The 16,402-nt window shown below is 46.9% G+C and overlaps 1 protein-coding gene across 1 annotated transcript in view; it reads right to left on the bottom strand.

Moving 5' to 3' along the window:
* ONECUT2 (one cut homeobox 2) overlaps positions 1-15,352 on the bottom strand; it is a 44,075-nt gene extending 28,723 nt beyond the window's left edge. Inside the window, exon 1 of the mRNA XM_090037178.1 lies at positions 14,341-15,352. Coding sequence (XP_089893304.1) covers positions 14,341-15,352 — 1,012 coding nt within the window. The remainder of the gene's footprint in view (positions 1-14,340) is intronic.
* Between the last annotated feature and the right edge of the window lie 1,050 nt (positions 15,353-16,402).

Below are 16,402 nucleotides of genomic sequence, written 5' to 3'. Positions count from 1 at the left end.
CTTTGCATTTGTCTGAATACTTCTAGCCAGATGTAGTATTGTAAGTTAAAGTAAAGTAAAGAGATGCCCAGAGGAAGCCATTTCTAGCACACAAAACCAGTTCTACAAAACCCGTACACAACACTGCATATTCTTGAGCAGTATCCACAGACTATTTTATGAACTAATTATGAAATAATGGCCACAAGCTAGAGGAGAGCAGATTTAGATTGGATATTAGGAGGAACTTCTTCACAGTTCGAGTGGCCAAGGTCTGGAACGGGCTCCCAAGGGAGGTGGTGCTCTCCCCTACCCTGGGGGTATTCAAGAGAAGGTTGGATGTGTATCTAGCTGGGGTAAGGTAGGCCCAGCACTCTTTCCTGCTTATGCAGGGGGTCGGACTCGATGATCTATTGAGGTCCCTTCCGACCCTAGCATCTATGAATCTATGAATCTATGAACTATTTATACATATACAGAATACACAACACTTTTGTAATAGGTGCACGTTCTACCATATGTTGGTGGGAATCAGAGGTTTGGAGTCCATCATTTCTTCCTACAGGGAAGAATAGGCCACGTGGTACTTTCAAGGGTTATCACGTGTAGGCAGTCTCCAAAGAAGAGCTGTGGAGATGGTGATAATTGTTGGAATGAAGCAGGTCAGGAGGGGAGAGGTCAATGTATCAGTTACTGGTGTAGCTGTAGCCATGTGAGCCCAGGAGATCAATAGAGAAAAGGTACATGGTGAAAGGAAGACAGGACAAGGCTCTGTAGAGCTCCTGTGGAAGAACAGAGTGAGGAGTTTGCTGGTGAAGAAATGACAAGAGATAGAAGGACTAGTTTATACAACTAGAATGGGGGTCAGCAAAGTTTTTGGGCTGAGTGGCAAAAACATCTGCAACCTTGACTTGTAAGATGTTGGCACGTCAGGGGCAAACAGTGGGAAAGCTGTGAGGGGCCCGATCCTTGTTGTGGCAGTGCAGCCCTGGCCCCATCCTTGCTGTCTGCCCTGAGGTGCGTGTGCCAAGCAAAATGCCTTTGCATGTCACGCTCTGGCACCCATGCCGAGGGGTTGCCTACCCCTGAACTAGAAGCTCTGTAGACCCAAACCTTCAGGCCTTACCTCCATGAATAATGTCATGATTTCACTAGTAATATTTGTGACAGGAAGGGCTATGGGACTAGGGTCTTAGGTTTTGCTATTTAGTCTGAACAGTGGTTGGTGGATGCAGGGGACAGGTCGCTTTCCAGATTGCAGACACAATGCCTGGAAAAGGCGAGCTGGTATAGTAGATCCAGTCTAATTGGCAGACAGTGACAAAGGTATCACTGCCCGGAGTTAAATGCCTGAAAAAGTATATAAATAAATAAATAATGCCTCAACAATAGTAGATAATGCCAATGCGAAATCATTCCCAGGAGCCAGTGCTTTGAGAATTACAGGGCATGCTACAATCCTAGCCCAAATCAGTAACAGGAAAGCTGGCTAACAATACATATGGGGAAATTTACCTCAAATATCGAAATTAGCACCATCGACCCTGGTTCTGAAAACACAGAACAATAAACATTAGACATGAAAAGGACCCTTGGGAATTTCAAGTGCATCATGTGTCCAGTATGAGGGCCTAATTTCCAGTTCATTTGGCATACTGCCCAAAACTCACATGATTTCACTGCCATGAAAGGTAAACATGAGTTTAATTCAAATTCTGCTTTAAACACAACCTCCAACATAAACCTAATTTGATTCTGAATTTCTATTCAACCCACTTCTTATTTTAAACAAATTAAGCAAAGCACTTAACCATGCATCTTGGGGAGAGTATTTGAATATCTATACATTATCGTCATCCTTATCCAAAAATCCCCTTTAGTATTTTCAATCCTAACTTATTTCCTTCAGTTTTGTTAAACAAATCCCTTCTCTTCCTAGTGCTTAGGTCCACAAATACTCACTGTTTTAATGCTGGTACAATAATCTGAAAAAAGGGGGTTGCAACTTTTTTGGACTGTGGAACAAATAAACAAACTAAGCGATAAATGGTACAGGAACCAAACCTGTTGTGGAAAAAATATCTTTCTAATTCTGGTCTCCATATCATTTGCAAAGGTAAGCCATGCATATTGATCTCTTAGATGTTGTTTTATATATGCTCAGTACAGTCAGCTAAACCAAGTTATCTGTCCTATGCAACTCAGAAATGTTTCTCAATATGATTTCAAACAGACCTCAGTGTGAAGGCAATTTAATTATGTTAGTAATACTGAACACAATGAAATGACCATGGAAGTGGTTTCCAAAGATTTAAAATGTTTTTCTTTTGATATAATTCAGTTAGAACAACCTCTTGTATATCTCTGTTACTACAATCCCTTAAAAAGAAGGCCTTAGAAATCAATTTGATTACCTCTCTGAATTAAGTATGCACAAATGAGAGCAATTGAGATCAATACAAATTAGGTTAAGTACTCCACTGTGTACAGAACCATTATGTAACAGAAACAATTTGAATGAAGACACAAATAAACACATTGTAAGGGTGTGCAGCTTATAGACACATTTATCTGCCATTTCTACCTACTATACACACATTAAACCTATTTGATTTTTTTATCCTTATGAATGCCCTCTAACAGCACTTATCTATAGTGATAAAACATGCACACAAATGAAAAGGGCAGCATAAAATCCAAGCTGTACTATTTCAAGGTACATCAAGCTATACACCTTAGGAATGGGACAGATCTTTTAACCCACACAATCCATGCACAAACAGTTCCTCCAGTAGACTCTCGGTATCGACCATGCTTCTTTTAAATGTCCCAAGATTTTAGGATTCCGTCACTGTCCCTGGGAGATTATTTCACAGGCTCAGAGATCTATCTGTCATGGAGGTTTTCTTGATTCTCAGCCCAAATTTTCCCTTTTTTAAATTTAATGAGAGAAAGTATCCCTCCCCTTGGGATCTTGCTTAAGATTTCCTGGGGAGAAAGATGGATATTGAGGTTCTGTTTTTGTTTATTTTTAAATCAATGTGTGGTATACAGTATGCTCCAAGAAATGAGTGTTAAATCTCCCATAAATATGATCAATCAGTCAGATTAGATTTTACATTTGTTGGGGCAGAGGTGGTTTTTCCCCCTGTACATATGTATAACAACTGTCATACAAGGACACTGCTCCCTGCCTAACCAACTTAAGTAATGATGCAATCAATTAATAAATGAATCCTTGCAATTAATAAATCAATTCTAATAATTAATAGCATTAATGAACACATAATACTTACATATATTACTAATGCACACACATAATAATACCAGTAAATATATTAGATTAATTACCCCTTAGTACAAGCATGAATTGATTCTTGATGTATGCACAATATCCTTTACTGCATTTCTTGCCACTGAATGGTTGTAAACTGTGAGATTCAGCCGAGGCTGGAGCTGGATTAACTCTCACAGAACAGCTCCGCAGTTCTCCTGTGGCTTTGAGAGAAAGATTTCTCTTTTCTGCCCCTATACATACATAAACCTTGTGCATAGCTCCGCTATTCATACTTGACACAAGACAGATAATTTGATCCTGGTTACAAAGATCTGCTCACGGGTTTGGGGTACCAAACTGCTTTGGAATGTGGAGATGAGTAAAACCTTATAAAAGTGGTTGCATTGCAAGGACCGTTATCTACTGAATTCAAGAATTGGTACTATTAACTTGCTACCTCAGCCAGGTCCTTGATGCAGTACTCTGTTACTGTGGTGCTAATCTTCAGGTAGTTTGTACAGCAGACTCCCTTTGTATAGATCATCTATGCAAATGTATAAATAATATCACATCTATTCAAAGTCATGACAGTTTCCTTCAGTTAAAAAACTGTGATAGATTTAGCCTAATTAAAATTTGGATTGAATTTCCTATCATGGGGTAGTTGGTCTTCCACCACGGTAAAATCTGTAATATCAGGCATGCACGCACACACACACACACACACCATATTTTCCATGCATTAATGTCTAAAGCATGCCCTCTTTCTGCTAAAGGAGTCCTTGCTATCATGATAGCTTCCACTCTGAAGACAGCCATAAGAGAACAGCTTATCCCTCTGGATGGAGGAGGAGAGTACTACTGCTAATCATTTATGCCCTGGAGAAGTATTTGGATGTAGTGGAAGGCTGGCTACAGCTGTCTATTTGTGAGTGCCTGGAAGCAGCACACATGAAAGGTGTAGCAAAGACCACCACGAAAAGGGAACTGGTGGGCAGGATGGGAAACTAGCAGGCAGCATCCCCTGGGAGGTAAGTCTGAAGGGAAAGAGTCCAGGAGAGCTAGTTGTACTTTGAGGAAACCTTCTTAAAGGCTCAGGAGCCAGATGTCCCAGTGCAACAAACGAATGGGAACTATAAGGGGGAGATCAGCTTGGTAAGACAGAAATCTTTTCAATGAGCTGAAATTCAAATAGGAATCCTAGAAAAAGTGGAAACTTGGTCAAAATTCTATGCAAGAGCATAAGAGTATTGCATAGGCATGCAGGGGAAAAATTAGGAAAGCCCAGAGACCATTTGAGATGCAGCTGGCCAAGGACAAAGTCCAGTAAAATATGATCCTATAAGCAAGTCAAAAACAAGAGGAAAACTAGGGAAACTGTCATTCCCTGGCAGAACATGAAAGGGAAAAGAGTATTGGCTAATGTATTTAATGCCATTTTTATTTCAGTTTTCACAAATAGGAGCAGTTATCAGATGACCAATGAACTTGGCAGTGAAGATAAGGAAGGAGACAAACAGCTTAGAGTAATGGCACAACAGGTTATGAATTACTTAAAACAGCTACATGCTTTATCTGGGCCAGAGAAGATGCACCCTACAGTACAGAAGGATTTAGCTGAGGTCATTTTAGAGGCATTGGCTATCCTCTCTGAGAACTTGTGGAGATCTGTAGAGATCTCTGATGACTGAAAAAGAGCAAATAGAGAAAAGGAGGGTCGAGAAAACTACAAACCAGTCAGCCTGACCTGAAAAGATTAAAGAACAGGTCCTCAGAGAATTCAGTGTGAAGCACCTAGAGAAAAACAAGGTGATCAGGAACAGCCACCAAGAGAAAGTAATGCCTGATAAATATGATTTCCTTCCATGATAGGGTGACAGGCTCTGCAGATGATGGGAGAACAGTGGATGTGATAGACTATCAACAGCTTTGCTCAAGTCAGGATATTTCTCACAACATCATCATTAACAAGCTAAGAAAATACAGACCAAATGAAAGTGCTGTAATGGGGATCACTGTACTCAATGCATAGTCATCAATGCCTCAATGTCTAGTTGGGAGAAGATATCGAGTGGGTTTTCCCAGGGGTCTGTCCTGGGTATGGTATTGTTTAGCATCTTCATTAAAGATTGAGTGCATGGTTAGCAAATTTGCTGATGACACTGAGTTAGGTGGTTTTGCAGATACTCTGAAGAGTAAGGCTAGGATCCAGAATGATCTGACTAGACTGGAGAAATGGTCTGCAATCAATCAGATGAGATTCAACAGGCACAAGCATCAAGTCCTCCTGACAGAATAATTGCATGGACAAATACAGATTGAGAAATGAATGGCTAGGCTGCAGTATTCCCCAGAAGGCTCTGGGGTTTACATAAAATGATAAGCTGGATATGAACCAAGAGCGTCATCTTGTTAAAAAAAAAAAGCCAACAACATACTGGGTCCTATTAACAGGAGTGTCACTTGCAAAACAAGTGAAACAGTTTTTCTGCTTTATTCAGCACTGGTCAGATCTCATCTGGAGTACTTCACATTTTAAGAGCGATGTGGACACTTTGGAAATAGTGCAGTACAGAGCAACAAAAATAATTAGGAGCCTGGGAGGCAAGGTTTATGAGAAAAGACTGAAAGAACCAGGGTTATTTAGTCTGAAGAAGAGAAGACTGAGGAGGGGATTTGATAACAGACTTCAAATACCTGAAGGATGATTCTAGAGAGGATAGAGATTGTCTTTTTTGCTGTGACCCTAGGGGATAGGATTAGGATTAGGAACAATGACCTCAAACTTCATCGGGGAAATTTAAGTTAGAGGAAAGTATGGATTTTCTGACTATGAGGGTGGTCAAGCATTGGAACAGGCTACCTAGAGAAATTATGGACTTGCTATCTTTGGAACTGTTCAAGAGAGATATATACTTGGCAGGGAATGTTTAGTCAGGAATAACCCTGTCTTGAACAGAGGGCTGGACTAGATAACCTCATGAGGTCCCTTCCAGCCCTACTTTCTTATGATCCTAATATGCTTTCCGAGTGCACATGAAAGCACCCTGCAGAAAAAAGAACTCCGTGCTTCATTTACATCCCCATTTAATGCAAGGAGAAGGATATTAGCTACACATTGAGAATACTGTGTTGCATAAACATTCCTTTTAGTATTATGAAGTATGGCCAGGAAAACAATTTGCTGCCTTCAAATCCTTATGACTTGAATTGTGACCAGTCTGTTTGCACGGGAGGGAAGGGTTAACTTGGTACAAGTGTCATGTCAGATCCATGATAAATGCAGTTTATCAAACGGTACTTCAGTTTATTACATGAATAGCAGATGAATAACTATTAATTTGGATCTGATGGGCCTATTAAGTTTTCAAGCTGCTAGTGTAAGAACAGTATGTGTGTGCATGCGTGTGTGTGTGGAGGTATATACACGCAAGTGATGCATGTACCAACAGGCATGTACTGGATATTTGATAAAGAGAACCAACACGTGCTGATGCATTCCAAGTTTGTCTAGACTTTAAGGAAGTAATAGTAAAATATCTATATTCCTAATCTTGTTATGGCATGCAGAGAAACAAACAAATATGCACTTCCGTAAATGTGGCAGAAATGGCACCCTTAGGTTTCACCTTACCTAAGTACATACCACCATCCTAACCATCATTCCTAGCCTTTTCCTGGGGCTTTATTATAACTGGTCTTCCATATTCCAAACAGAAGAAACCTCAGGCACTCAACCCTCTGCTGATGCAGAGCCCCTTCTAGATCTGATGCCCTCCAATCACATGATACTCAGGGCTGAAAACAGACAGCTAGCTTGATGTGACCCTGATTACCACCAAAAGGTGTTGCCCAGCCATTTACACGCTAGTCTTAAATGACTAGTAAGTCCAATTTGCCACAGTCAGTTCTGAGGCAAAGTGTTAATTCAAACAATTCACAGGTACTTAATACAGAACCTTGAGCTTGGTTGTCTGTAAGCTCTGGATTGATGTGGCCACAAAACTCTGATGTGAATTAAACCGATTGCCTGTTCTGTAGCCTGGCGTGTAAAGTAGCTGGGTCTCACCAGCCTGATACACTTGAGGATGCAAAGGAGTAACTGTTCATGGTACTGAAAGCAACAAGGCAATCCTGCTGCAAAATGATCTATGCTTTCTATTATTTTCCAAGAAAATGCATGTAATCCTGTTCCATGCTGCATCACAACTCAAGGCCCAGGTCCTTAAGGATACTGAGGCAGGTAACTCACAGGAGGCTAAAACTTTTTGGGATGCGGGTGTTAGTTCACGGGGCCAAACAAAAACACCACTATGCCAAACACAAACACGAGCATGCTCCTCTAAATTTGTCTTAAAAATGTTAAGTTATTTTAATTTGCCATCCTACACCCCTATTTGCCTGTTAAGCTCTTCTTTTGCTGACAAAGAATTTCATATTGATTCTTATAAGTTTGCTGAATATTACTTATTTGCCACAGAAAAGCCCAAATATTGTTCATTCATAAAATGAACGTATCATGTAGCAGTTAGAGTAGCAGTGGACAAAGCCTTTCAGCTGAGTACCACTTCTATGTAGCAGATAAACAGGAGCAGGTAAAAGAAGAGCTTTCTTGAGTGCTGTTCCAAGACAGCAGAACAAACTGCTACAGGAGCCAACCACCGTCATAAAGCTCACTCACTACTTGCTGTACCACCTGCCACGTGTACTTGTTTGACCTTGTCTTTGTTACTACAAGTGCACAGCACAATTCACACAAGTACTTTAACAACAATAACAAAATCCACTGCATGCACAGTTTGTCCCCTGGAGAGAGATTGCAAGAGAGAACAAACCACACATGGCAGATGTTAATCGTATCTCTTAATGCACTATTGGAATATGCTGTGATACCATGGTGAAGAAAGGATAAGAAACAAAAAGAACAAAACAAGTGTTGCTGATATTTTCAAACCAGAATTCATAGTTTAGTCAACTCATCCTTATTTAGGCTCCCATCTAAAAGTGGCAGCACTTTTAAAAGCTTCCTGTCAGCCATCCACAACTTCTTTTGTTTTAAATAGATGCTGTCAGGAACTTTTACCAAAATGCCAAGTAGTAACTTTCATTAAAGTCACTGGCACCTGAGGATTCTCAGCTTACTTGGAAAGCAGACTTCTTTTACTTAGGTGCTTGAGTATGAATCCTAGTGCCTAACTTTCTTGGCTTATGTTCTTAAACTAAGCCGTGTGTAGCTTTGAAAATAAAGCAATCAGTAGGTGGCGCTGTATTTCAGAGCTAGGAGGGACTCCTTTCCACCACTGCTGGGAAAAGACTAGCTCAGAATTCAATGTGCATCTCCAGTAATGGTCTCATCTTCATCCATGCATTTGTCAAGCCTATATTTCAATTAAAAGCCCTGTTTGCTCATTCCTATTTACTGAAATATGCACTGATCAAGCGAATATAAATAAAAAGAGGTCAGTAGTCCCATATTCCACAAATGAATCATTGATAGCATTTTGGGACAAAACTGTTTAATCATCAATAACATGATTCAGCAATCAGGAAATATAAACAAGTTATGCAAGCGTTTCACTGATCAGTCCAGAAAAATAATAGGTATTTGCAGAGCTTGGGCTTAGTTTGCCTATCTTTTGCCCTCCCTATGAACTATGATTGTTTGTACAGTAGGGCTAGTTGTGACCTTTGACTTTTCTGATCAGTAAACAATTTGGATGGGGTTAAATGCACTTGCTGCAAGCCCTGAGTGTGTAAACAAATGTCTTGCTCTATTCTAATAGAAGCACATTATTCTGAGGGCCAATTCTCAGTCCAAGCTGCAGCAGCTGCTCTACAGGTCAATGGTACCAATAAGGCAATTATTCAATGAGAAAACACTTCTGACCCAAGGGGGGCTCCAATGTTTTAGAAGCCATTTCATAATCAGGTTGAGCTGGGTAACATAAATAAGACTTCATAAAGAGAGCAATTTTAATTACATTCTTTCTGTATCTACCTAATATAGATTTGGTGCGGTGTTTGCTTAACATGCACTTGGTGCACCTTCTAACTGATAATATTCTTATGTTTGGTACTTTTCAGGCAACAAAGACATTAGGACATTGCTTCCTGTTCAATTAACCTGAACCATAGTTGAACTCTGCCCTTTGAACTCACTAAACAGATAAATACATTGACTCACCTAGGGATCATTTATATTTTTCACCTGGCAAAAATTTAGGAACTGAACAATTAAGCCCAGATCAAATAGAGAATGAAATCAAAATGCCTCCGTATTTGTTATCCAGGCAGTTAAAAGGCCATAGAATTAGTGAGACTTAGCAGATTAGTGCTGGAAGCGAAAGTGCATTGTGTATTCTGTAGTTACTAGAATTAACACAGGCATTATTGTCACTCTAGAAATGTAGCAGTTATTCTTGAGCTCTGTTCTATACAACCTTATTCTTATAGACTTCTGCCCTATTCCCACATCCTATTTAAAATCCGTACAGCCCCCAATAGTCATTAATGTTAAAATGTTTCATTATTTTAATACGTTAACTCATCAGACCAGACCATGTGAATTGGTGCAAATCCATTAGCTTCGAGGTATTCAATTATACATAACTAGAACACTCCAGAATTTGGGCTTAGAAATAGGTTTTTAAAAAGTATTACTGCAACTGTCCCCCGTCCACTGGTGTTTGCGCATATACTTTCCATAAGCAAATATACAATATAGACTCAATACAAATATTATTTTCTAAACGGAAATAATTGCATGTTGGCAGTAACTGTGTCCTTGACCTGCAAGCCCTTTCTTAGTAAAAAGCCCCGCTGACTTCAATGTTGACCTTGGTGGGAGTTTTGCTGGAGCAAATGCTGCAGCACAGAGCCTTTACTTTGGTTATGCTTAGGGTTCCACAGTATTTTTCTTATTTTTTGCTTGGACCTGAGGTTTAATGCCACCACGCTCCCCTAGATGAGATCATTTAAAAGAATATTGAGAGCATGAAGGGTAAATCTATTGACCGGGGTCTTTAACTATGTGGTTTCCTTAAAGGGAAAGATTGGATCAATGGGATCAATATGAAAGGTTTCCCTGGCCCTGCATAAAACAGCAAAGGCTTCTCTTTTCGCTGGTTTAGCTTTCCTCTCTGACAAATGCAAATCAATGGATCCGTGTTTACAACAGATTTTTCTAACAGACTCAACTTAGCAAAGGCCAATTTGGACTGAGATGTAAAAACTTTGCCCAGCTGAGGGGCCTCAATTGGAGATTTGCCAGGAGTTCCAGGGTTACATCCAAATTGCATAAAATGGAGCAGGCTGATACTGCTGCCTCATCTCTAATGTGGACATACCGTCAGAGACAGGGGAAAATGTGAGGTACAATCAACACACGTTAAATATAAAAATGTTAATAATGGGCTTTCTTTATACATTCACTTTGGCTGTTCACTTTATAAAGGTGGCACTGTATACAAGTGTATTTAAAGCAGTAAATTTCTAATAAGGTAGCAATGCTCAACTGCTAAATAAATAACCCACTTGTGCTCCTGTTCCTACTTAAATGGACTCAAGTTTTGGCAACGACTTTGGAAGGAACAGTGACAGTCTGAGTGCTAAAAGCAAAGTACCAGGCCTATATCCGTTCTCGTGCTTGTTTTATACCCATTTAAATCCATTGTCTTTAGCAATGTGACTCCTGCATTAACCTGGTGTAACGGAGATTTGAATCGTACCTACAGGATCCAAATCAAAAAAGCAAGTGAACAGAGAAGTTGCTGGATAGCACGATAGAACCAGCACTTTGGCCACTCTGGATCCCAGAGTCTTTGAACAGGCAGGACTCCAACTGTAAATGGCTACTTTATTATTCATAAGACCTGGTCCTGAATTGTTTACTCAGGCATTGACTCCCATTGACTTCAGTGGAACTTGTGTTTGAGTAAAGATTGCAGGTTCACGGTCAACAAAATAATAAGAGCAATGAATTTATTATGGGCACCTCCATGTAAAGATTCTGAACAAGAGACATGGAAAAATTAGATATGACAGGAATGTGCATTCCCTTCTTACTAAAAACAAATATATGTATTTTGTCCTCAAAAAAAATCTTCTTTTCCTTAATGTTGCCTCTTCCTTTCACAGTTTCAGATGACTGGTACTTATGACATGGTTCAAAGTCAATACAGGCTTTATACATTTACATTATTTTCTTCCTGCAGAAGAAAGTATATGTATATTCAATTACATGCACCAAGATCCAAGTGTGATTAAATTACATCAGAGGAGGTAGGCTTATAACCCAAAGTCTGGGTGGGTTTTTTTTAGACTAATTCATATGAAAATGCTATAGAGCAGCCCTGGATGAATACAGATATTTTTTGTCCTTCTGAATATTTTTGGCCCAATCCTGTAACTGCTATAAAGCAAAAAAGAAAAAAAAAAAATCCTGTTGAGGAGCTTTATCTTAGTGTTATTTTAGGGCTGCAAATTGGGCCCTTTGTGTACAACGCATTGTAAAAACTACTCTAGCTGTTGGTGTCTTACGCTGTGATTAAAGATTCTGGCTTTTGTCTGGGATTTTACTGTCTTATTGTAATAAGCTTTGTCATTGTAATACACATCCTATCTTCATCTTTTGGAAAGAGCTGTACGTACACAGTAGACAATGGGAACACACATTTTTTTCCTTGTATTTTCAGCCATTTAATGAACAATAATTTATAAGGCCAAATCTCGGCCGTCTAAAATCAATCTTAAAGGATGGCAAGCCATACATATATCTAGATAGATAGATTAGCTATCTTCATGGAGCTAAAGGAATCAGTGATCCTGATTGAAAACTTCTTGGCCAGAGCTCCTCATACCTGGGCACAAGCTGGGCAAACGCTGCATGGCGTTTCATGCCTAGAGGTTACCCAGAAAGCCATATCAAGCTGCTAAGCCATTGTGATCATTCAAGCACGGACTTGTTTTAGTGGACTTCTTTTATAATGTTTTTAAAAAAGTGATGTGACATATCTAGTGGACTTCTTTTATAATGTTTTTAAAAAAGAGTGGATGTGTATCCACACACCTACAGCAACGGGAGGGGCCTGCCAGGGCTTTTCCTTCAGAAGGAAAGGTAGCTGCCTTCTCAGAGGTGCACCACATGCATTTGAGCAGAAGTGTGGGGCAAGACAAGCGGGGATTTCTGGGGAACAGGCACGGGTGCTCGCCTCGGCCAAGGGCTGAACGCGAGAAGAAAGGCACCGGGAGCACGAGGCTCTGCCCGCGGCTCGCCGGCCGGGGCCGGGCACGGGGGGAGGCTGCGGGAGCCCCGCCGGACAGCGCCGGGATCGCCTGGGACCCGCACCGGTGTGTATAGGTGCGAGCCTCCGTGCGCGCACTTGCGTGTTTGCACACGTGTGCCTGTTTGTGTTCCCTTGTGTGTGCGTGGTTACATGCGTGCTGCCTATGTGTGCACGTGGGCCTCTCTGTGCGTGTGTACACGTCCGCGTGTGCGAGACAGGGCCTCCATCAAGGCTGGACACGTCTCCGCAGAGCCGGCTCCGGGTCCCCATGCAGGCAGCGGGGCCCGGGGGGGCGCGGTGCAAAGCCCGGCGTGGCTGGGGGGGCGGGAGGGGTCTTCTCCCGGGGTCGGGGGAGGATCAGCCCCCCCCCACGGCGCGTACTCTTGCGCGGGGATGGGGGCCGCCCCGCGGGACCCCGCGGAGTGCGGCCCCCAGCTGCAGCACATCTGTCCGCGCACAGCTGGACACAAAGGGCGGCCGGGCGGTCCAGCACCCCCCCCCCGGGGCTACGGATGCGAGGAGGAGGAGGAGGGAACCACCGCAGCAGCAGCCAGACGTGGCCCCGGGCCCGGGCCCGGGCCCGTCCTGCTTTGTACCTGCCTGGCTGCGCGGCGGCACCCGTCCGACGGCCGGGCCGGGCAAGGCGGGCCCGGCGTGCCCCGCCCAGCCCCGGGGGTCTAGACCCGGCGCTGTCACGTTTCTCAGCCGCCCCCACAGCGCCGGGGAGTCACCTCTGCCCGCGCAGAGGAAGCACATCCCGGCCGGGCGCGCAGACGCTCGTCCTCGCCCGCCGCGGCTCCTGCCCTGCCGCGTGGGAAGGGCTGCCCTGCCTTGCACACCGCAGGGCTTCCCCAGAGCCCCGCGTGCCCTGCCCCCCTCCGCGGGCACGCGCCCCTCCCCCCGGGGCCGGGCCGCTCGCGGTCCGTCTCGTCAGTCTCGGCCCTCCATGGGCGATCTCTTGTCCTCGCAGAACAATAGAGAGCCGCCGTGCGCCTCGCTTCCGCTAGAGGGAGGGCCCCGGCTCCCGGGACGCCGTGCGGCCGCGGCCGGCTCTGCCCGGGCTCCCGCTCGCCCGGCAGCCTCGCACTTTTCCAGCCGCGTCATTCCTCCGCCCGGCATCTCCCACGCGGCCCGGGTGGGCTCTGCACGGCAGTGCCCGCTGGGGGAGGGGGAGGGCGAGGGCGAGGGCGTGGGGGGTCCTTATTTGCCAGGAAGGGAAGGTCCTGGCAGGAATCATCGTCATCCTGGTTTAAAAGCCAGGAGCAAAAGACGCGGTCACAGCTCGGGGAAGAGCTCCGCTGAAACCAGCTTCTCCCCACTGAATTGTTTTGCAAACATCGCGCTGGCCTCATAACAGATATCATCACCTCCGGCCACGAGTCCTGCCTGCTGCTCCCCAAATGCACTCCTCTGCAGCACTCCCACCGCATCCGATGCCTCTTTCCCCCCGCTCCCCGCACGGAGAGGCCACACCTGCGAGCCGGAGACCCCGCACTGCCCCGCGCCTCAACCCCGGGGACCGTTCCCTTCGCGGGCAGCGCTGCTCGGAGCTCTCCCGGGCGCCAGAGCCAGGGGCAAGCCCCCCGCTCTGCCCACAAAACGCACTACTCCTTGTCCTCTCGCCGTAGCCAGAAATACTCCTTGTCCTCTCACCACGGCCAGAAATACTTGTTGTCCTCTCTCCCCGCGACCTGGCGGCGGCGAGCGGGAAGCCCCCGAGGAGCTGGAGGCGAGGCCAGTTCTCCCAGCCCGGGCGGCGGGACGGGGGCAAGTGAGCCTCAGGAGCCGGGCAGGACTTACCTGCGAGCCTCAGCGCCGACATCCTCTGAAACTCCGGCTCCTGCAGCCACTTCCACATCCTCCTGAACGTCTCCCTGCCAGATTTCAGTTTACTCCAAGGCTTAGGGTTCCTTAGCAGGTCGGAAAGGGTGCCCTGAGACCGGCACAGCACCCTCTGCGCAAAGATGGCCTGGGGGATGCTGTAGCGCTTCAACTCCGCCGTGATCCGCTGCGCCACCTCCTTGGTGTTGATCTCCTCCAGCTGCCCCGAGCCGCCCACCTGCGAGCCGGACGACGGCGGCCGGTCGCGGCCGGCCGGCAGCACGGGCCCGTGGGGCGGCGGGGGGCCCGGGTGGTGCATGCCGTTCAAGTGGGGCAGCATGTTGGGGGGCGTGCCCAGCCCGCGGGGCAGGTGCTGGTCGCCGCGGGCCAGCATGGCCGGGTGGGCGTCGAAGCCGGCGGGGCTGAGCATCTTGTCGTGGGCGGGCGGGCCGTAGCCGTGCAGGCCCTGCTGCGGGGCGTGCAGCGAGCCGAGCGGCGACAGGCTCTGCCCCATGCCCGGCATCTCCTTGTAGGGCCCGTAGAGGTTGTTCATGGCCGGCAGCCCGCGCTCGTCGCGCATGAGGGTGAAGCTGCCGCTGACGTTGGCGGGCAGGCGCTGCGCGGGGTGCGGGTGCGGGTGCGGGGCCGCGTGCGGGTGCGGGTGCGCGTGCGGGTGGAACTTGTCGGACACGGTGGAGATGGGCGGCAGCGGCTGCAGCGGCGTGAGCGTGGTGTAGGTGCTGCTCATGCCCATGCCGGGCGGCGACGCCTCGCAGGGCATGCTCATGGCGTGGTGCAGCGGCAGCGGCAGGTCGCGGTAGTCCCCGGCGCCGCCGGCGTCCAGCAGCGAGGCCATGCCGGGCACCATGCGGGAGCCCAGCTCGCGCCGCCCCGCGTGGTGCGGGCTGGGGCTGCCCAGCAGCTCCTGCTCATGGCCGGCAGGCGCGCCGTGCAGGCTGCCCATGTCCATGGTCACCGCCTCCGGGTTCATGGCGCTGCGGCATCGCTCACCCCCGCCGCGGGCCTCCCCCCGGCGCGCGCCGCCCGCTCCGCCGCGCCATGTCCGCCCCGCGCCGCAGCCGCCCCGCGCCGCCGCCGCCGCCGCTTCTGCCCGGCTCGCGGAGCTGTCCAGAGTGGGGCTGGCTGGCGCGCAACCTACCCCGCCACACGGACAGGCGGCTCCGCCACACGCGGGGGGGAGGCCGGCGGTGCGCGCCAATGGGGACAGGCCGGGGGCGGGGCTTGGGGGCCCCCTCAAGTTTGGTTGAGACAGCAGGGCTTCTTTCTCTTTGCTGTTGAGTTCCAACGGGTGCGGGGGTGGGGGTGGGGTTAAAGGAGCCGCGTCCCCTTTTCTTTTTAGGTGGGGGGATGGAGGGCGAGAGCCCCTCGGCTCCATGTGGCCGACGTGATTGATACAAACGCGGCAGGGGGAGATTTTTTAAAATTCCCCCTCCCCCCAGTGGTGGCATTTGGGGCGCTGGGCAAAAGTCACTGGGGGCCCCAGATGGACTCGGGGTAGTATTAAGAGAGTCACTGAGGGCCCCTTGGAGGTAGGGATTTGGGGAGGTATTACGAGAGTCATTTGGGGCTCCTTGGAGGTACAGGTTTCCCTCATGAACCACCGTTTTGCCAACCACGCTTGCGAGTATCCACGCTTCATATTCATTTTGGCTACCGCGGGATACGGTTTTGAGTAACCACTGTTTTGGGTGGCCGCGCATCAGCCCACCACCTGCCCTTTTCCCCATAAGCCTTTTGTCTTGCCAGCCACGGTTTTGCCCACCAGGGGAAGGCTCAGGAGCCCAGCCCCAAGGTTGGTGAGGGACACCTGTATGTACTCGGCTAAGTATTAACCCCCACAGTATCATGGCCCTTTCTTAATATTCTTTGGGGGGATTACAGGATTAGTCTGGTGGTAAAATGCAAATAGAGCCACTTCCCTGCAAAAACTCTCCCCCCCCCGCAAAAAAAAAAAAAGAACTGGGATTCCTAAAGTGTGGGCCCACCAGTGGTCACCTGGTTGCCCTCCCCTAACGCTAGG

Source organism: Crocodylus siamensis, chromosome 3 (assembly GCF_052110815.1).
Source record: "Crocodylus siamensis isolate JL-2025a chromosome 3, ASM5211081v1, whole genome shotgun sequence".
Classification (NCBI taxonomy): domain Eukaryota; kingdom Metazoa; phylum Chordata; order Crocodylia; family Crocodylidae; genus Crocodylus; species Crocodylus siamensis.
This window is presented reverse-complemented; position numbering and strand designations above follow the sequence as displayed.